Source organism: Ixodes scapularis, unplaced genomic scaffold (assembly GCF_016920785.2).
Source record: "Ixodes scapularis isolate PalLabHiFi unplaced genomic scaffold, ASM1692078v2 PGA_scaffold6__148_contigs__length_123643588, whole genome shotgun sequence".
In the NCBI taxonomy this organism is placed as follows: domain Eukaryota; kingdom Metazoa; phylum Arthropoda; class Arachnida; order Ixodida; family Ixodidae; genus Ixodes; species Ixodes scapularis.
The window spans coordinates 78,045,195-78,066,546 of record NW_024609881.1 but is presented as its reverse complement, the minus strand read 5'-3'; the positions used below and the strand labels follow the sequence as shown (position 1 = coordinate 78,066,546).

At 50.9% G+C, this 21,352-nt stretch overlaps 1 protein-coding gene across 4 annotated transcripts in view; it reads left to right on the top strand.

The window, feature by feature from the left end:
- The window catches only part of LOC8034179 (importin subunit alpha-3), a 57,245-nt gene that overhangs the window by 28,328 nt on the left and 7,565 nt on the right, over window positions 1-21,352 (top strand). For all 4 annotated transcript variants that reach the window (XM_040209181.3, XM_042294691.1, XM_040209180.3 and 1 more), the window contains 4 exons: window positions 2,138-2,266; window positions 3,543-3,647; window positions 11,874-12,111; window positions 14,174-14,266. In XM_040209181.3, the coding sequence (XP_040065115.2) occupies window positions 2,138-2,266; window positions 3,543-3,647; window positions 11,874-12,111; window positions 14,174-14,266 (565 nt within the window). The remainder of the gene's footprint in view (window positions 1-2,137; window positions 2,267-3,542; window positions 3,648-11,873; window positions 12,112-14,173; window positions 14,267-21,352) is intronic.

The following is a 21,352-nucleotide window of genomic DNA, read 5'->3' as shown; positions in this document are numbered from 1 at the left end:
CCCTCCCGAAGGTCGCACGACGCTCGCACAGCTCGGGATCGAGCATCCGCCACGGTCCTTCGTGAGGTGAAATGGAGTGTAGACGACCCATAATTTTTCACAAATACATCTTCTAAATCCTTTCTGTAAACCCAGGAATCGTTTTTGAGTCCTTTGCTGGATGGAAGGCCCAGCAGACGGTCCTCTACCCTTTGCCGGGACGTGTCAAGTGCTGCTTGTTGTCTGAAACGGGAATTCTCGTTAATATTGTTTTATAAAGCGTTTTAATTTGCCTCTGTAGTCACCGCTAGAATGAGAATGGTAGGGAGGTCCTTGAGCTGTCCCGCCTCCACCGTGAGCTTTCCATCGTCGACGACACACCGGCACCTTGTGAGCCTCAAGCATGCACGCGCGTCCAAGGCAGGACGAAAGTTGACGAGCCCGTGCTCGAGGCCGGCGGTCTGAAAGAGACGCCTTGATGTTCTTGTCCCCTTGGAGACTAAAGGAGGATTGGGAGTGAGTGATAACCCTGCAACCCAGGTTCTATCTTCTTCACTGTTTACTTTCTAACACAGAATGTGTTACGTGGCTGGCACCTAACCCTATCCAGTTAGGGGCCGGCAACGGAAGTCGACAGTTTGACTGGTGGCCGAATGCCGATGCACTGATCGGACACCGATGCCGGCCGAACCCCTTCTTTGAGGGCCTCCGTGCAACTCCTGGCAGGGAGAAACGACGTGTGTTCAGACCTGCAGCGGCGCTCTGCTCCGTGAAACGAGTGCGCTCCAAGCTTGCCCCGGAGAAAGAGCGCAAGAAAAAGCAACGGAAAAGGAGAGAGAAAAACATTCTGTATTCTGTCTTTCCACTTTCTTGAAAAAAAAAGACCAGCGGAGCTGTACTTGATACACTGCCGCAACGCGCACGCGCCCATTTCCCGCTTCTTCTTGTCCGACACGCTGCCGATCGTGGATATGTCTCCGGCGAACCAGAGTCCGTCGCACACGGCGCACTTGACGCCAAGCGAGTTCTCCACAAACTCCCTCCGGAACCTCGCCATGGCACCCGGGAACTGTTCAGCCGGCGTGGAGTGCAGTCTTCGCCAGGCCTCGCGCTTGCGCTTCGCCTCCTTGGCACGATCGTCGTCCGTGGCGTTGGCCCGCCGGCACTCTTGGCAACGCTTGTTCTGTTCTCGGCGGCGGCTTTTCAGGCGAGCAATGTGCTCTTTGGCTTCTTCTTCGTCGTCGTCTATTTTTTTCCCGGTTTCCTACGATGATTTCCCACCAACGCACCCAAACTATTCATTCTTCTATTATAGCTGGAAAGGTTGCCGTCATCTACGAGCGATGGCGGAAACCATACTGGTGGTGTGCTTGCCGCCGTTTCTTATAGATGGCGGTAGCTGTCCAGGTAGGTTTGTGTCGACATACATGGACACGATCCTGGTGAACCTTGCCCTTAACAGCTTTGCTGTAAAAAAGAAAGCAGACTCTTTTGCCAGAATGAGTTCAGATAATTTGAGCATCTGGTTTTCTCTGTCAGCGAGCAGGTGCCAGGGCTCTGCTCCGAGGTGCTGCGTTCCATTCATTCTCTTTTTCGTAAGCTCTGTCTACTGCGTCTCACATTCCAGCAGGCTCCTAGAAGGTCGCGTTTAAGGCCCTTTTCCACTGGTGCGTTAGCCATGGTCTCTTGATTTATGTGATGAGTTGTCTAGACATCCGTGCTTTGAATGTCTGGTGCAAAGCTGCCGGGCTTCATACGAAGTACAGGTCTCCCGATGACTCGTCGTAACCAGACGCAAGCTCCCGTAAAGTAATGTAGCAGAAGAAAACGGCACTGCATGAACAGGCCTTTAACGTTGCAACCGCGGAAGATGGCCCCCAGAAGAAAGATATCCACAAAGCACTCACGCACTTACCTTGCACGACACAGGGCCATTTCAGGCGATCCAGTCTCCATATGTGTAATCAATTTCTCCATATTAATACATCACATTTCGTGTTAACGCTACCTTTGCCAAGCGAGTACGGCAAGAGAGTGACTTTTATGTTGTCATTGCTTGGTGCATCTAAGATGTGTGTGTTTTTTTAGTGGCTTATTCTGTTTAATTTTGGCCAGTGTAAAAAGGATGAATACTTATGCACTTGTGCGTGTTTTTCAGAGGCCAGCGTTGTTGGCGGTGGTCGCCATTTCGGCGGGCAGGGACGATCAGGCGGAGGTGCTCCTAGAGTGCGACACCCTCACGCACTTCCCCACTCTCCTCACGCACCTCGATGAGGGTATCCGTGAGGTGAGCGGGAACTGCACGATTCGGAACTCGCTGGCTGTCTTGCCTCTGTCATGATTTGGTTTTCCTCTCTTAAATGTGCGAATGCATACATGTTTTCTGTAGGCCGAATTTGAATGGTTCAAATGGTTTTTAAACATTTAGAAAGTGGAGACACATAGGGGACAATACAGACAGGACAATCTTTCAACTTCAACAACTTCAACCCAAAAATTGGCTACAAACCCCCGAACCAAGCCAGCCGCCGAGACCACACCCGTCTCCAGAAGACCAGCCTGCATTCCCTACATCCACACAACATCTCACCGCCTAAAAGCTATCGCCTCAGAATATGACAGAAAAGTGCTCTTCACGTGCAAATTGAGACTCGGCAACATGTGTAGGGCCGTCAACAGAGAGGGACCCCCACAACCCAGCTGCACCAAAAAGCACGCATGCAAGTTCACCGCCTGCATGACGGAGAAAGTGTATGCGATACCCCTGTCCTGCGAAGCCAGGTACATCGGGCAAACGGGGCAATGCGTCAACGACCGACTCCGAGAACATTAAATAAACGCCGAAAGAGCTGCCTCGGATTCTCAGCACCGATCCTCAATCACGGGAGAAAATGTCCCGGCTGCGCTCCTAATTTCGCCGGCACGACAGCCATGGGAGGCCACAGCAAGCGAGTCGGGAGAGAAATAATTGAGGCCTATCGGATGGCGAAAAGCCCGAATACCATAAGAACCCCTCCCATTTCGCTTTTATTTTCATGAAAGGAGATTTTCTCTCTAAAGCCCACAATGGAAGCCGATCGCTGACAGACTAGACGAGGCGACAAGGTCACCGGCAGAAACGGCCTTTCCTTTCATTCCGTTATCCCGCACATCCAGTCTTCAAGCCCCCTTCCTTCCTCTCCCTTCCTCGTTTGGCAACCTCCTCACTTCCTCCACCTCCTCTCCTTCCCCTAAGATTTCCCTTTTCCGCACTCCCAAGGAGCGGGCGGGCTTTGGGCTTGAAGGCGAAAATTAAATGTTGTTGAAGTTGTCCTGTCTGTATCGTCCCCTGTGTGTCTCTACATTCTAAATGTTTAAAAAGCACCAGCACGCTCAAATAGTACAAGTTGAAATGGTGTGGGTAGAACAAAGTAGCTCCTGAATATTTGAGACGCAGTGGTTAACATTTTTTTTTCTTTTTTAGCCTGGCAGTTGGTAGTAGGGGCAATGGTTTTGAGATGGGAAAAGAGTTCAATTTGTAGCTGCTGTTGCTAAAAGCACCGGTTTGCTTCACCTGTCCCCAGGAGGCAGTCCGTTTCCTGTCCAACATCTTAGCAGGCGACCACCAGCAGATGCAGGCGGTCATCGATGAAGCACTTATTCCGATGATCATCCACTGCCTCAAAAAGGTGAGGGTCGCCGTGGGTCAGTTTTCGCTCGTGAAGGGGCTCCAACAGCAACAATGTCGACGAAGGCCTTAGACAGAGACGCTATGCTATGCTTGCTTGCAGGGAGCTTTCGGTAGTTACGAATAGGCTGCCCACACGACTCATTCTTAAAGGGAGACTGACAGGATATTTATGCTCGCTGAAGTTTTTATTTGAACATGACTTAAAGAGCCCAACAACCCAGATCACAATTTGCGGCTCGAAATTCATTTTCTTTCCGCCTGTCAACGGCCGGTCGAGAATTGACTGGTTTCAGTCACGCTCGCTCTCTTTTTTATGGTCATGTGACGTTCAAACTATGTGTACCAAATATATTCAAAGTTGTGGGTCATTTAAAACACACATTTGATATTAAAAATAGAAAAGAATATGAACCCCAATCTTCTGGCCTTCATATGCTTGACACTTACATTTTGCATACAGTTTTGGGAATCAGATGGCGACGGAGCGGAGTGGCATGGTTTCGGTTTCAATCGAACAGCCGTTGTTTCCGCTCGCGCGACGAAGCGCGCGCAACTGCAAGCCTACCGAAGTTGCCCTCACGTGCATGCAAACATGATCGCACGACAGAGGCACCAGCCGGGACGCTTGCAATGCATTGTATTATGTTTGCTTACTTTTGACGAAAATCTGGCACGTCAGGAACCAGTAAAACGATGGCAAGCGGTTTCTTGGAATTGCTCGGCAATGCCTGCAACACTGTACACTTGTGGGATGTCTCAGCAGTAAAAACACAAGCAGCGAGTCCTGTCAAAAAATGTCACATCAGAACGCAACACAACACGAAGTACCCTTTGTTTGTACAGCACTTTAAACAAATAGTTTTATTTCTCTAAGAATATCTGCTCCACAAGCCACTTTTGCTGCTCCGAAACACTGTCTTGGCCGCTCCAAAAGCCACTTTTGCTGCTCAAAAGACACTGTTTTGTCTGTTTCGAAAGGTGCTCCAAAATGGCTTAGGCCAATCACATCACTGACATGGTGAAATTGCCAACTTGAAGTATTTTTGTGAAACTCCTCACTGACAAAGAAACAGAAGTCTGGCCACACATTAAACAAACAAAAAAATTGCCTGGTTTAGCCCACGGCGGACGAGTCAGCACGAAACCGGGAGATAGAGGACGCGGCGCCCGCGGTGGTAGGTGCGGCAAACCATGTCTGTTTCACCGACTTCACTCTTGTGTTGTGGGGATCATCTGCGGGTGTTGGTGGTTGTGCGACATGTCTCCGAGTATCCTGTCTGGGCTGTGCCTGCACCCCCCTCACCACTCTCCCTCCCCCTCTTCCTTACCCTTTGTCGGATATGTCCATGGTGTCGTTTTTACACCCAGCCGGTCGCCGTTTCTCTTCCCTATTAGTTTTCAAGGAAGCTCTCCCCATACTGTGCAGAAAGCCGGCGCTTGTTTAACTTATTTATTCTCTTCAAAGCCACTTGAGTAAACATGATGGCAGGCTCGAGTGTAATTGCCTTTTTCGTTGGTAACCTCAAGAAACACCCAAATGGAAGGACCCTTTGTTGTGGAACCTATGCAGTGCTCCAGCTGAAGTGATTTCCCGGAAAACTTGTGTTCCAAGTGAGAGAAACAACTCTTTTTGATGCGGGTATGTGAACTGGTCTTCCACAGTTGGCGTTTCGGACACTGACGCCGCGGTGGTTATCAAACACTCATAGAGCACCACAAGGCCTCACTCCCTTCCCCCTATATTCTTTCGAAGCTGTTAGACCTGCTATGTTTAGGCCTGCTTCCGACTATATCCCATGAGGTAATTATCTGACCATCTGTGTACTCATTCGTTTCGGAGTAAAAAAAATAAACGAAAACGTTCACTGACGCAGGCCAAGGACTATTTTGAAGAACAGTTGATTCTAAGTTGTAACAATTATTGCAACTAAATTATGCTCATCAAATATCTGAAACGGCGAATGATGGAAAATGAGAAAAACTTTAGACCCTTCGGGTTCAAACTTTTTTAATTTCTCAGTTTACCTTTCTTCTCACTATAATGCAACAAATAAAATAATATTGTTTTGGTTTGTGATTTCTTGTGTCCAATTTTTGTGCTGTAACGAGAAAGTAACGGCGCTACTGTCTTTGCAGTAACTGTAACTGTAATATGTTACTTTTAGAAACCTTGTGGTTCTCCTTGGGGCCACTGCCTTTGGGAATTCCACGTTCGCGGCGAGACGCTCTACCGCGAAGCGGGTTCGTACTCGCGTGGCATGCTGCTCGTTGAGCGCAAACAGACACCAGTCACGTTGGTAACGGTGATAAACTGTTTATTTACAAAGAAACAAAATAACAACAAAACAGCGACTATAAGCTGGTGAACGCCGTCGGTGTGGAGATCGCCCACGGCCGAACGGTCGTTCACATAGGTACAAAGTACGGGGTAAACGCTCACCGGTGCGCCGGAAGGGTCCCCGTTGTCGCCGCCGCCGAATCCCAGGAAGAAGAGCCCAGCGAGCAGTGTTGTCAGATTGCCGAACCCGAAAGTCCCCACGTGCAGGCCAAAAAGTCCCTCTGTGTCCCTACCCGAGTGTGCAAATGTCCCTATGGCTGTCCCTACAGGTGAAAAAAAAAGCCGTATTTTATTTATTTTGCTTATTTGAGCGAGCCTGCCTTCTGCACCTCTCCGTGAGCGCGTTGCAACTGATTAGTTAGCTTTTCCCTTTTCTTTTTTTTTTTTTTTACAAACACGCGATTGAATTTTGTATTTAGGTCAAAGCTGGAGTTTTGGAATAATTCGCGGGTTCTAATTTTTGCGACGCGGTGGGATCTCAATATAGATTTCATTTTGTTTACATTTTACCGGAATCGTTCGCCCGATTTATTTTTTGCGAATTGTAAGCGGTTCGCGAAAATTAGGTCTTCGCGAAAATTAAGTCGTTTAGAGTATGTAAAAGAACAAAAAAAAAAAAAAAATAGAAGTCAATCCAGGTATTCCAGGTATTCAGTATAACAACGAATTTTGTGTTTATTGCATAACATACCACGGAGCCCCCTGGCAGCCTGGGGCCCTCGGCTGCAGACCCCTTAGCCCGTACATTAATCCGGGCCCTGCCTTTGCAGGGCCCGACTTGCTCCCAAACCATTCTACAAGTGTGGATGACGGAGAATTTATTTTTGCCAGCTTTTTTAGTTTTTGCGGTAGTGACATATGTAACATACAAAAGACAACATTGATATAAAATGTCGAGAAAAATGACTTATCCGCTTTTATTCAGGGACGGTTCGCTCCACAATTCGTTGGTTGGCGCAATCTGATGCCAGAGGTATTCGCCCAGCTGAGCTCAACAACACATCGCACGAGGCAGATAAAATAAAGACGATAGGCTCAAACCAAGACAATAATCAAGACGACAGGCGACTTCGCCAGCCGGGCCCCTCAAAGAACGCTTCAGCCGAGGGCAACATTTGGACTACCGTAACTCGAGCGAGCACAAGCGCCACTCGCCATCCCACCTCCCTCCCCCGCCCCACAAAAAAAAAAAAAAAATCGAAGGTTGTCACACAAAGTCCCTACAAACTCCTCGAAAACTCAAAAACCGTCCCTACGTCCCTACAGCGTAAAAAAAACCGCGAATGTCCCTACGAGTAGGGACATGTCCCTACATCTGACAACACTGCCAGCGAGACCGCTGTCCGCTGGTTTTAAGATAACGGCGGGGGCGAAGTGGCCAATCAAGGAGCGACACGTCGATCTCCTTTGTGCGGGGGTTCGTTACGGAAATCGCCCCAAAGGGGGAGAGGAGGAAGCCACTCACAGTGGTAAGCAGCGCCGCCTCTCGCTACGCCAGCGCGGCCGCCACGGCGCGCCAAAACGCTGACGCGACAGAATGTTGAGGGATCACAATCCCCACAACCTGTAACTGTAACTGTTACATTTTACTGGTAACGTGCCCATGACGAGCTGGGTAGAAAAATTACAGTAAAAAACAGATTATCACCCCCTGCTCCACTTAATTTTTTTCTGCGAAAGAAAAAAAAATTAAATTTTTTTTTCGAAAAGCGGTTTTGTTTTTTTACTTTTTGCAGACACGAAGCAATTACATATTCGCGACTCCAGCGACCTATAGGGGGCGCCACCACCAAACAAACATGGCGGCTGAGTCCAGGTCGCATCGGCTCGGCCGGGCCGCCTGAACAGGTGGCGCGTCGAAGTTAACAGATTTACTTTTGTTTAATGCCCAATTTTATAGGTATTTGAACTGAGACGGTTAGGTGTAGCCGGTGCACATAAACTTGCAGAGCATAGTTTTGTTTTCCAAGTGTTTTTTTGTTCTTTTCGTGTCAAACTTTCGTTTCAAAGATTTCATTCGAAACTGAAATTACGGGCTCTGGAGAGACGGTAGTAGACTCTAATTAGTTTTGATCATCTAAGGAAAGCGGCCAATGACTGCAGAATTCTCCACCCGACAGTAACTTTCAGCCAACTCGCATGCCTCGACCATGCGACTTATCTTTCCGCGAAATCTAGCTTTTGTGAGTATCCGCGTTTAAGAAACAGCTTCAGTCGTCTGCTCGGTCAACAACACAGGCTGAAGGAAAATTACGAAAATTAAGCAAGCGCTTCTTGAGCCAAGGACCATGTTAACCCACCGGCACCCCACTAAGCAGCTGATACTCGTATTTCAATCCAGGTTTTAGTAGCATTCGAAAAGTCATTTTGACGAGCGGGTTATGTATTATATTACGTACTATGGTCCCACCAAAGCGATATTAGTATATTCTTCGGTTTGAAATATGAGCTTAGTTAACTAGCTATTAGGTGAACTGCTGAATAAAAGTATATTTGACAGACAGAGAGATACTAAGTTAAACTTAGCCTAATGGTTCTAGCCGGTAGCACGGAGATGAATGCGGACAAACTGAAGAGAGTCTTCATTGGAGATTCACGCAGAACCTCTCTGCATTGAACTTGACTTCGAATCCTGAACGGAAAAAATTAGTATTTTTGTGGCCGGTCAGCCTGAGCAATGTAGACGTATATTGCTGCTGGCTTAATTCGACGGGTGTATAATATAAATATTGGAGGTGCGATAGATCATAATACCATGACAGTTTCTAACGTTGCCAGACGCGTGCCCCACCTTTTGAAAACAGATAATTTCCCTCATTCATCATTTGCAGCGAGCAGGTTTTTCTGAATCAAGCAATTGCGAAGTCAGCCCAACTCCTTCGGTGTGGTCCAGAGGATTTTTCGGCGAAAAGCAGCCAAGATGAATAGCCAAATAGACCGGCGTGGGTGGCTCAAACTTGAAGCTAACCGAATACAACCAAACTCAAGAAAATCAGCTATCGAACCTTCCCATTCACTTTACTGCAGCATTGGTGTTCCCTCCAGTGAAATGCCTCGTCCGTCGTCCTCCCACTGTTCTACATCCTTATAAAGAAACCCCTTATCAGTTACCCAGTAGTCGTCACTTTGAATGCGATTCGAGACAGACAAGAAATCAAAACGTTTTTTCCGCGAATCCTCCCCATCCAAGAAATCGAAAACACGTGATGGAAGGAAACAATCTACTGAGGCTCCGCCATACTAATGAACACTCAGGCAAACTTCAGAAATTTTCGGACCTTCGTGAAATTACACGGTTCGCCATCGCGCCGACAACATGTGTCCGCGAAAGCCACCAGAGACGCGGAGGGGCACGGAGCGACCTGGACCGGCTGGTTCCCGGTTTTCCCGCTTGGTGGCGTTCGTTTTGCTGGAGTCGCGGATATTAAAAAACGGAAAATTTAAAGACCCCCCCCCCCCGACAAGCGTTTTCGGTTTTAAATGAAACCACCCAGCTGTTAACTTACACCTATTAAACAATGTAACACCAAAAATAATTTCTTCAAAAAGCACTTTAGTGCATCTTTAAACAAAAGGTTGTGAATGCCGGGGTTGGGCAGTATCGCGATACAAATGTATCGCGATAGTATTTCAGAAATACATTTCGTATCTGTATTTCTGTATCGAAATACATTTGGTATGTTTCTTTGTAGCGCGATACAATCAGAATAAAATGTATTTCGTGACATTTCTTGAGAAATACCCCCTCCCCCTTCCCCCCCCCCCCCCCCCACCCCCCCCCAAAAAAAAGTCTGAACACTTTTTTTTTTTTTTTACTTCTGAGGGCACCAGGTTGAAGGTGATACTGGGGCATTGTTATTATGCTGACCAAGGTTCCTTTCGATTCTCCAAACTATTTTTCTATGCGTCCTATTCTCTCTTCTGAGAAGTGTTGCGTAGTCGGGGACTCGAACCAGGTGGCGTGTTAGGAGGGGAGTCAGAGCATCGTCTGCCGCAATTCCTTAGGTAGGGATTTCTTGAGTCATTGTTTCCTGGCATCCAAGGCCCGCTGCTAACCGTCTCTCTTGCCTTAGCATACACAGTACACCCAGCCGGCAAAGCTGAGTCACAGTTCATTGCAGCACGAGCCTGGCGGTAGTTGGCTTGAAATAATAGGATGACTCGCGCAGTAAAGTTCAATACATATTCGAATGCGTCTGCGGCTGCGCCCGTAATATTGCACGACTCAAGGGTACGTCATCAGTCGACGTGAACGTGACCCGCTGTTTTGGTGATCCGAAACCCAGGAAGGAGGCCAGACGTGGCCTCGCAGTGCCGACCCAGACTTTGTACCCTGCGACTCGTCTCGAGCGCGCTGTTTCTCGGAGAGCTCGCACCTGTACCGGCAATATCAGGCCGCCGTCCACGAGGTCTCTGTTTGGATGATGCTGGGCGAGACTTGAGGATTGATTTTCATGCGTCGGGTGGCGGAGGGTCGGCAGAAAGACCTTTACAACAGGGATGCCACCATATAGTTTTTTCAACCGTAACAGACGATAAGACATGTGTTCCAGGGTGCTTCAGGTGGTCCACTATTCTCGAAAATTTCAAATACACTGCCTGCACGATCTTCAACGAGGTAACATACAACGAAAGTGTATTGTCCTGTCATATAGCAGCGAGGTAAAGTTTCATGTTCAAGGTCACAACTACAGATAAAGAACACCAGTTCATTCCACCGTGACGTGATATGTGATGAATGTTCAGAGGGGCATCCTTATTGGACAGGGGCGTTGTGACATTTTGATGGGATTTAGGGTAACATCGAATTTATTTAGAGGTCGAAATCTTTTCGCATCCCTCGTCAGACAGACAAGATGGCAGGGAAGGGTCCGCGGTCAGTCTTTGATGGAACGTTTTTTTAAGCCCATTAAAAACTTTTCGCCGTCCGAAACCACCACATTCAAGGCATAGTGCCAAGCCTACGGGAAAATTATTTCGGGATCAAAAACTTCTACTTCAAACTTCAAGCTTCTTCTCAGTTGGCGTCTCAAACAAATTTGAAAAATGTATTGCAGTATCAGTATTTCTGTATTTGTATTTCTGCCCTTCCTAACATGTATCCCTGTATTTGTATTTCCAAATACTTTTTGCCTCTATTTAAAATGTATTTCCGAAACGTATCGCGATACATTTTTACAGATATATTTTAGTATCAGTATTTTAGCTACTATTTTAATGTATCTCAGTATTTGTATTTCCAAATACATTTTAGAGTATTTCTGCCCAACCCTGGACTGAATGCAAACAGTGCGTCCAAACATTGCCTCCTTGATGTTCTTATACCTGTGGGAATGGTTCTGCCGCGGTTGTACAAGATACACGCATCTTTCAATCAAGTGCAAAATTGATGGTGCGACATTTGCCTCTTTTGTCTATATATAAAACATGAAATAAATCATAAAAAAACAGTGGTGCCGCATTCTGTAATGTTGGGCGCAAGCAAGCAAACGTTGCGTATGGCGTGATAGCTGAAATGGTGTACCTTGAGGTTTTCGAAAAATGTGTGTTGAACAGCAACGCAGCCTGCAAGTGAGATGATATCTGTTTGACCGCCACTTTCGGTCACTTTCCAGTCTGAACTCTGAAGCTTCCAAGTGTGAGATGTCGAAATAAGGGGAAACAAGTATTGAAAATATATGAAAAATGATATTGAAAATATGTTTGTGTCTTTAGGAGGTGGCATCACGGACGGGCGTCAAAATAATATTTAGTATGTTTTCAATGTGGACGTCGAAATAGTCACTACCTTTCCGAAACGCTCTGGAAAACAGCAGCGATTGTAGGAATGGGGTTGTGGGACTTTGGGGCTCGCACAGTTCCCTCTCGCTTCGTGCGTGCTTGCAGGGCGAGTTCAAAACGCGGCAGGCTGCCGCCCAGGCCATCGAGAACTTGTCCACCCGTGGCGCCAGGTCCCAGGTGTTGTACCTGGTGGAGCAGGGTGCAGTGGCCCCTCTGTGCGACCTCCTCACGGTTGGGGAGAACCCCGAGCTGAACCAGACGGTGCTGGAAAGCCTCAACAGCATCCTCGAAATCGCCGGCACCCAGCTCTCTTCCATCGCCAGCAGCATCGAGGAGTGCGGGGGTGAGCACACACGTGCCTCGCTGACTTGCAAGTGTTTGTTTGTTTCTTTTTAGCACAGAATGTGTCGTACGGCTGCCACCTTGTCCAGTGCCAGCAGCAGAAGTCGAGAGGCCGACTGCCAGCCGAACGCTGGCACAGTGCCCGTCTCCTCACTGATTGATCGGACACCAGTGCTAGGCAAACGCCCTCCTTGGGTGCCTCTGTGTTATCCCTGGCAGGCGCAAAACATCACGTGTTGAGACATACCGCGGCTCTTCGCACTACTTTTGACAGGCTCCCTTCACTGAACGGGTTGAGATAACAGGCTGTAAAAGGGAGCATGGGGTAGTTTCACATGTAGTGTGAGCGTGTTGTCCTGTGGGATGTCACACATTCTGTGTGGTGTTCTTTACTTTGTGGATCCTTCTTATCCAGGTGTTCGTTTGAACTATCTATGGTAATGCCTTAGGCATTGTATTGTGCAGGGGTGGCCAAACCGCAGCTCGCAAACTTCGTCCTCAAGGTCGTCCTAGAAGTCATCTGATAGGTCGTCCTAGGCGTCGCCCTCGAAATCGTCCTCGAGGTCGTCCTTGAGGTCGTCTAGACGTCGTTCTTGAGGTTGTCCTAGAAGTCGTCCTTTAGGCATTGTCCCCGAGGTCTTCCTAGACGTCGTCCTCTAGGAATCATACTCGAGGTTCACGTGAAGTGGATGGGCTCCACAATTTTTTTATTGCAGCTCTTTACTGAAAATGTTTTCTTTTTGTGGCTATTTGAATATGTCCATCTGGCCTCCCCTGTTATAGTGTCTCATGATACGGCATATATCAAACTCACAAAAAAGCGGGAATTAGTTCGATATATTGTGTAATTCGATATATTAGTTTTAATTAATTTGACTCTCAAAATCCACTTTCTGCTGACATACTATTACACAATGAAATAGTCTTGCATCTCCTACTGCTTTTTCTTCATTGCATTTGCGATAACGATATTTTTCTACGCTATCGACGGACTCCAAAATGGTGAGGCCACTGCCTTCTATATTCGCGCATTAGCGCCGAACTGTGCCGAGAGCACGGAGCACGTCGGAGTAGGAGCACCTTCTCCTGCAGAGCGCCGTTTTGAACTGCAAATTGGCTTTCCCCTAAGACAGGCTGCTTCGTTGGGGGAAAGTCAGCTAGCAGAGCAAGCTGGCTTTTTGTAGCGTGAGCTACACTGGCCGAGGTTGAGCGGTTTTGCGTGGCTCCCAAAGAGCCGTGCTGCACATGCGCCAAGAGCAGTGACGTCACACGGCACACAGCTGGCGTGCCGGAGCCGCCGCCGCCGCGCACTCCGCCGCCCCCGTGCGTGCCTCGCCGGTCTGCGCATTCCTGAGGAGTGACGTCATAGCCGCGGCAGACGCACTGGCGCCGCCGCGTGCCCGGCTGTGCGCCTCCGTCGCGCAGTAGCCAAGCTGACGCCGCTTGATAGCGCCTCTCATTTTGTGCGCATAAGCTCACGCTATATCTATCCTGGCATAGCCGAGCTAAGCCAGCGCAATATTTTTTCTTCCGAGCAGCCACGTCAACTGCCTGTCTTAGGGGAAAGCCAACGGAGCGGGGAGAGGGAGCACAGAGTACCCTCTACCTGCTCCCTCCGTAAAAGGGATTTTTTTTTTTCTTCCGGGTAATCAATGCGGTTCCTCAAGAAACAAAAACAAAAGAAAACAGCGTGTTTTGCAAGCTGGTTTTCCCCCAATGCAGCCGCTCACTCGCATTGGGGTAAAGCCAGCTTTCAGAGCAAAACGGCAGTCTTGGCGGTTGATATATCGGTAGCGGTTGCTATTTTTGTTTGATGTAACCATAGTTTTTGCTATATATTATTGCTGTAACATTACTGTGCACAAAAATTGTTTGATATAAGGAATAATTCAATGTAAACGGGCTCTATATAGTCGGGATTGACTGTAGAACTAAACACAAAAACCTTTTGAAGCATTGGGTGGTTAGTCTAAATGTTTGCAGCGTTACTAAACTTTTTCTCTTCTTTTTCGTCGCAAAGCGCTTAGATTTTTCACTAAGCAGGACTCGTTGCTTTCTTCCAGGCCTGGACAGGATTGTGTCCCTGCAGAACCACTGCGAAAACGAAACAATCTTCAAGCTGGCATACAAGATCAATGTCCTATATTTCGGACTACGTAAGTAAGGTTCTGTAGTCCGCGCCTCTGTTGAAGGCCTTGGCCCTGAACCACAGTGTAAGATATGTACATGTCTGGACTCTGCACTCGTTCCAGCGGTCGGATGAATTGCTTTCCATGCGTCTATTGCAGGCGATGCCACGAGATGACACTCGGATCGGTGGACAGTGGTAGCCTAGTTTTTCGTGCTTCTGTACGGGAGACACACCAACTTGAAGTTGTCTTTCCTCGTGTGCCGCATCCTTTAGCAGTTGGTGCTTGCATTATGCGCGTCCCTTAGATACAGCTTCATCATCGATCCTAGCTCTATGCCTCGACGGCAGCAAGAGCAGTTTTGCGACAGCTCGAACGGAGGAATCCCAGGCACGGTGTTCAAGAGGGCGCCCTCTCGCGCTTGGAGCAGACGTGCCGAGCAAAAAGTGTGTGCGCCCGGGTGCTACGGCAAGGAGATGCTTTGTTTTCGTTCGCCTCTTCCTCTCGCAGCTGCGCCGTCTGGACGGCAGAGGCGCCTTTGGCACTGGTCACTCGGGCGCTTGCCGACGAGACTTTATCTGGTGAATTGTGTTGCAATGTCGCCGTGCTCTGTGTCCTCATTAGGGTGCTTGGAAGGAGCGTATTTACTGCGTTGTAAAAAGTGGTCCTTCGATTTTACAGCGGAGCTGTTAAGGGCTAGATTCCCCAGGATCGTGTCCGGTACCAAAATCATGTCGACACAAACCTACACAAACTTCTGGACAGCTACCGCCATCTATAAGCGACGGCGGCAAGCACACAACCAGTATGGTTTCCGACGTCGCTCGTAGATGGCGGCAACCTTTCCAGCTATCATAGAATAATGGATACTTGGGTGCGTTGCTGGGAATTCATCGTAGGAAACAGCGCAAAAAACAGTCGAGGACGAAGAGGAAACGCTCAAGACAAGCGCAGCGCTCGTCACGTGTGTTTCTTCGTCCTCATCGGATTTGCGCTCTTATCAGTTCTGGTTTGAACTCGGGATGGATTGGCCGCGTGCCCTTTGGGGAAAAAAAAGACTGGGCGCGGAAGGAGCGGCAACGTACGCAGCAGCGCGAATGCGTCCGCAACAGACACAGAGCCGCTGTCGCCTCGACTTCCACTGCGTTCACCGCTTCAGATTCCCCTGCGAAAGAAGGGCACATTGCTCGCCTGGAAAGCCGCCGTTGAGACCAGAACCAGCGATGCAAACGGCGCCGGCGGGCCAACGCCACGGATGACAACTGTGCCACAGAGGCCACGTGCAAGCGCGAAGTCCGGCGACGACAGCACTCCACGCCGGCCGAACAGTTCCCGGGTGCGACGGCAGGGTTCCAGAGGAAGTTCGTGGAGAACCCGTGTGGCGTCACGTGCGCCGTGTGCAATTGGCTCTGGTTCGCCGGAGACGCATCCATGATTGGCGGCGTTTCAGATGAAAAGCGGGAAACAGACGTGTGCGCGTTGCGGCAGTGTATCCAGTCGGCGGACGTCTACAAAGAACCGGCAGAACGTGCTGAGATTCCCTGCTCAAAGGCGCAGTTCCCCGGTTCGCGACCATGAACGGCTACAAATACCCACCCATACCGGAGCACCTACCGAGGTTGAACGTGGTGGAGGAACAACTAGTGGCGCCTCGACTCCCGTTCTTGAGCCTTCGGTGGTTGACATGGTATAACAAAGACAACCGGGGATAGTACGGTTGTCACATAACCAATTACCCAATCACATCTTAATCCTTACATTTATACATACTTCATTTCCAACATATTACAGCTTCGCTGGTCTTCCTTCTTCATGAGAGTGGAAAGGCTGAAGGTTTTTTGCTCTACAACGTCATAGATGCATTGTGCGGTTACCTGCCGTGGTCCTAGTGGCATCGCAGTAGCGTCGGTGTAAGTGGCTGGCGCCCGTTCAGCTGCAGGTCGCTTCCGGCTCGGCAGTCCACGGAAGCTTTAGCAGCCAAAAGTCGGGGCCCCGGTGCGACGGCAACACACGCACTAGGTTCTACTTTTTGCCGGGACTTACGGCACCAGCTGCCAGGATTGCAACACCTGACGACGTGCCGGCTCCCGAGACGTTGTCTGTTGCCACTTCAGGACTACTTTTGATGTGCGGGCAGGGCAGAGCACTAAAGCACGGCCCCTCGATTCGCTCCGTCGCTCGTCCCGCCGGTCGCGTTGCTCTGCCCCTCCCCCCCGGTGGGGTATAAAAGTTCTAAAAGTGGCCACAGCGATTAGGGTGGAGCTAGGGAGCACGGACAGTCAGATGGAGTGCAGGCTTGGCGAAAAGTTGTTACTGTAATCGTAATTAATTTGCATGGGATAATGTGTGTATGTGGTGATGGCTTGTAGCTGAGCCGGTTGGTTATCCATGCTTACTGATTACCAGCTGAACGTAATGAAAAGCGACGAAGAGAGAAAGAAACAAACTGCTGGGCTATCAACCCTTTTAATAAACTTCCTTCTCCTCAACTCAATCCTTAACGGGTAGCTTCATCTTCTTCAGTAAGAGCTTAGACGTAAACTTCCTTTTCTTTTCTCCTCACGAACCGTGGAGTTCTCCCCTTCTTCGACTTTCCCCATCTTAAAAAGGTAGCTTCTTCTTCAGTAAGAGCTTAGACAGATCCGTGGAGTTTTTCGCTTCTTAGACTTTCGGATCTTGAAAAACTTGCTTCTTTTAGTCTTTTATACTTCCGGTGGTGTCACCCTCGTTTTACTCGGTCGGATCTTGGAGTCACTAGGTCCCAACTTGGTTCATCCGAGGTGCCGCTCTCCTCAGATACATTTTTTCTTTGGGCAAGAGCGCAATGGAGGCAACACTCACGCATTCTCCCTCCCCCTCCTCAATGGCCAACGCCTCAAGGAGCTCCCTTCCAAGCTGCTTTCGGTGTTTTGCTAAGACGGTAACGCTTGTGAAATCAGGAGCACATTTGCAGACCCGACAATGTGCCGAAAGGTGGCCCGCCGACGTTAGTGCGGTCACAGAGGCTGCATGTTCTCTGGTGCGGTCGTTGATGCACCTCCCTGTTTGTCCTATGTAGCTTTTGCCACATGACATAGGGGTCTTGTAAACAACTCCTTCGCATAAGGTGTAGGGTGTTCGATGCGCAGTGCCGCAGGTCGTCGTCCCGTTCTGGGCGGTTTTCCGGTTCACCCTACGGCACATGGCGTACGCCTTGTTGGGGGCGGAGCACACAACGTGGATGCCTTGTCGGCCGGCGATCTTTTTTAACCTATGGGTAATGCCGTGAACATATGGGACCACTGCGAAAGGCTTTGGGGGCTTCTTTTGCGTTGGTTGATTCTTCTCAGGATTTTGTCGCACCTGCCTACAAAGCTTTTCGCATACCGGTACGAGGAGGGTACTCGAGTACCCAGAATCCTGGAGTCGACGCAGCTGTTCTTGAAAGCAGCGCCCCACCTTATGAGGGCAGGACTTCTGTAGCGCCGAGACTAAAGCTTTGGTGGCCAGCCCCCGTTTTACTTTTTTGGAATTCTCCGAGGTAAACGGAAGGAACCCCTTACATGAACGGGGTTCATAACTCCAGCACACGTGGGAAGGTTGAAACTCCAATGAGAGGTCTAAAAACCGTATGGAATGGTTGACGGGAAGTTCATGGGTAAAAGCCAATCCGTGGCAGCTATGTTCTGTGGGTCGCCTATCAATATCGCCCGATCAGGCCGAGTTCCATTCGCCCCAAGGAAGTCATACGAGGGAGCGCTATCATTAAGCAAGGTTTAATTGATACTCATGTGCTCGGTGTTGTCCGGGTCTTTCCTGGGCTCGCTGAGGTCCGGGTGGTTGCTTGGCTCGTGAAGTCCGGCTCTTTGTAGGCTCCTCAGCACCGTCTGTCCTGTTGGCCCACCGTCCTTCGAACCTCAGCCTCGCACCGACCACGAGCCTCTCCTCTCTTCTTCTTCCCCGCTCTCGGCGCCGCCCTTCCGCGTGCCGTGAGGCTCATTGTTCTCCACACTCCCCTCCCCTCAAGCCTCCCACTCCGGGGGTTCCGAAGCATCCTAAGTCGATGGACCGTCCGCCAAGCACTCTTCCAGCTCGCCCATCTCCGCGTCGCTGGTGGTGGTGGACGCGGATGGTGCCGCAGCCGTTGAACGGGGTGCCGGCACCGGTGGGACTGGTGCGTGTTCGAGGAAGAGGCCGAGTGCCGGGTCTTCGGCGGCGGCTCCGTCGACGAAAGAATCTGGCCCGTCGGTAGCACAAGGGGTCGCTGGATTGTTGGCCAAGTACTCCTCCAGCTCATTCATCTCCGCGTCGCTGGTGTTGGTGGACGCGGATGGGGCCGCAGTTGTCGAACGGGGGGCCGGCACTGGTGGGGCCGGTGTGTGCTTGGGGAAGGGGCCGAGCGCCGGGTTTTCGGCGACGAACCCGTCAACGAGCAGTTGGTCGGGGGCAGGACTCCGGCTTCCAGTAGCTTGGCTGAAGCCGAGAGCCGCCGGAGCTAGAAGGTCTGGCCGATCCCGGCGAAGCAGTTGTACTGCTGCTGCGACGCCGGCGGGGCGGCCCATGTTTTTCAGGAGGTCAGTGTGTCGGCGGCTGGCCTCGTGTGTGTCCTGGTGGACCACCGGGACTTGGCACAGCCAGCAGGCGTCTGGGTGGTCGTCGGGTAGCGAAAAACGGGGCAGCGTATGCCCTCGGAAGGGCTGCGGGATCTGGGCGGGCAGCTGGGAAGGGTTTGGACGGGGCTGGTTCCTCCATCGCACCCTGGACACGAAGTGGATGGCCTCTTGGCCGTCCTGGGCCGTCCAGGTGGCCACGGTCGTGGCGAGGTGGCTTGCGCCGAGCTGGTTCTCCAGCCGCCGTCGAAACCGCTTCTCCTCGTGGGGTGGAGTCTCGTCTGCCCGCCTGGTCACTCGAGGCTCTCCGGTGCTCCGCATCTCCGCCGCCCTGCCTCTGTTGATGTGATCGAGGCCAGGGTTGATCACCCCGCCTCTGCCAACCGGGTTGAGCACCCTGTTGGTTGGTCCCCCTTGTTCTTCGCCAACCGGGTTGACCACCCTGTCGGTTGGTCTGGCCGTCCTCCCGCCAACGGGGTTGACCACCCTGTCGGCTGGTGTGGCCGGTCTCCTGCCGAGCGGGTTGGCCACCCGGTTGGCTGGTCTGGCTGGTTCCGCCGGTACCCCGGGAAGTGGAAGGTCGCCCTCCTGGATGGCGCCGCCCATTCTGGTTCCTCCGGGGGGGCATTTCTGGACAGAACAAGCTCTATTAACATCTTGCAGAGATTAGATCAAGTTCTAGGCCGCAGATGATAGTGCCGCGCAGAGCCCCTATCAGATCTCTCATCGACGGGTTCGCGCACTGTTCGCGGTCGTCCGGATTGCAAAACCCATCTCGACAATGCGTTCGTCCCAGTCCCTGTGTCTCTCCGTTAGTGTGATCAGCATGCTCTTCAAGTTTCGGGTCACTCTCTCAGTGATATTAGTCCGAGGGTGGTATGGTGTCGTCCTTTTGTGCTTTATGTTTAGCGCCATGCAGGAGTCAGTGAACACTCTGCTGGTAGAATAGCTAGCATTATCGCTGATGGGACGCGTGGGTGTACCGAAGCGCATGAAAGTTTCCAACAACTTCTCCCAGATGCGCTCCGAGACCAGCTTCCTCAGCGGGTGTAACTCCACCCATTTTGAGAAATGATCGGTTATTACCAATAAATACTGGTTCCCACGGGGACTTTTTGGAAGTGGGCCGATGATGTCGCAAGCAACCATCTCCCACGGGTAGTGACTCACTACAGGCTGCATCAGGCCTGGGGGCTTTCCCCCTCGCGGCTTCGCTTTCTGGCAGGCTGGGCAGCTACGGGCGTATCGGAGTGTGTCCTGTCTCATCCCTGGCCAGGTCGCGACGCGACATAACTTTTGAAAAGTCTTGCTGCCGCTGCCATGACCAGCCAAAGCCGAGTCGTGGAAGTATCCGATAAACCGCCTCCGTAGCCTCCTAGGAATCACCACCCTGAACGGAGAGTCGTTCCCCTCCTCGTCGTCGATTGTTGGAATGTAGCGGAGCAATAAGCCGTCTTGACCCAGCAGGTATGAATCAATATGTTCGTTAAATTGACCGCCAGTGTTCCCGGTGTTGCTTGCTATTTCCGCAATTTTCCCCAACACCCGCTGACAAAAACCATCTGCCTTTTGGGCCTCGACAAGCTCTTCCTTGCTCACCACTTCACCCCAAGCCACGATCCTCTGTTCCCTCGTGCGGCCTCCTAACACTGCGACGAGCTCCTGTCGCATCGATCCGTTCCCGCTGTCTCGCTTATGAGCGGCCGCGCGGGAAGCTTGTCTCTCGCAATCCCCTGGTTGCGTCTCCTCCTTCCAACCACTATCATGGGGCGCCCGAGAAAGTGCGTCTGCAACCTTGTTGGTGGAGCCCTTTCGGTACTCGACAGTATAGGAGTATCGCTGCAAAGTGAGTGCCCACCGAGCTAACCTCCCCGCCGGCTCTTTCAACCTTTGAATCCAGGTGAGAGCGGCGTGGTCGGTCTGAATGACGAAGGTTGTCCCGTCTAAATACAGGTCGAATTTGTTTAGAGCAAACATGACGGCCAGCCCCTCCTTCTCCGTCACGCTGTAATTGCGTTCTGGCGGTGTAAGGGTTCGGCTGGCGAATGCCACCGGGCGCAGCTGTCCGTCATGCTCTTGCAACAACACCGCACCGACGCCGAATTAGTGCGTAGTAAATGTTACCACCGATCTCGACGCGCACGTACGGCCCCTTCTCAGATGTCAAACCCTGAGTCCGACATGCCGACGGGGCAAACGCCGACCTGTCGCTGACCGCAACTCCAGCCCCGTTGGCAGACTGATGAGGGGCCTCGGCAGCGGCCGGCAACCGCGAGTCGGGAAGTCCAATTAGTGGCGCCGGCCTCTCCCGTTTCCCTGAGACCCATGGGGGGAGAGCTGCCGTCCATGTGTACTGACGCTTGATATGCCCAAGCTGATTGTGTTTATAGCACCTGACCTGTCTCCTGCACCTGACCTGTCTCCTGCCATTGTGTGCTGAGCGTCCGCCGCTACCATCACGCGAAGCAGTGTCGCGCCGGGGGTCATTGTAGTTCCCGCGACCCTCGTAATGATTCGCGACTCC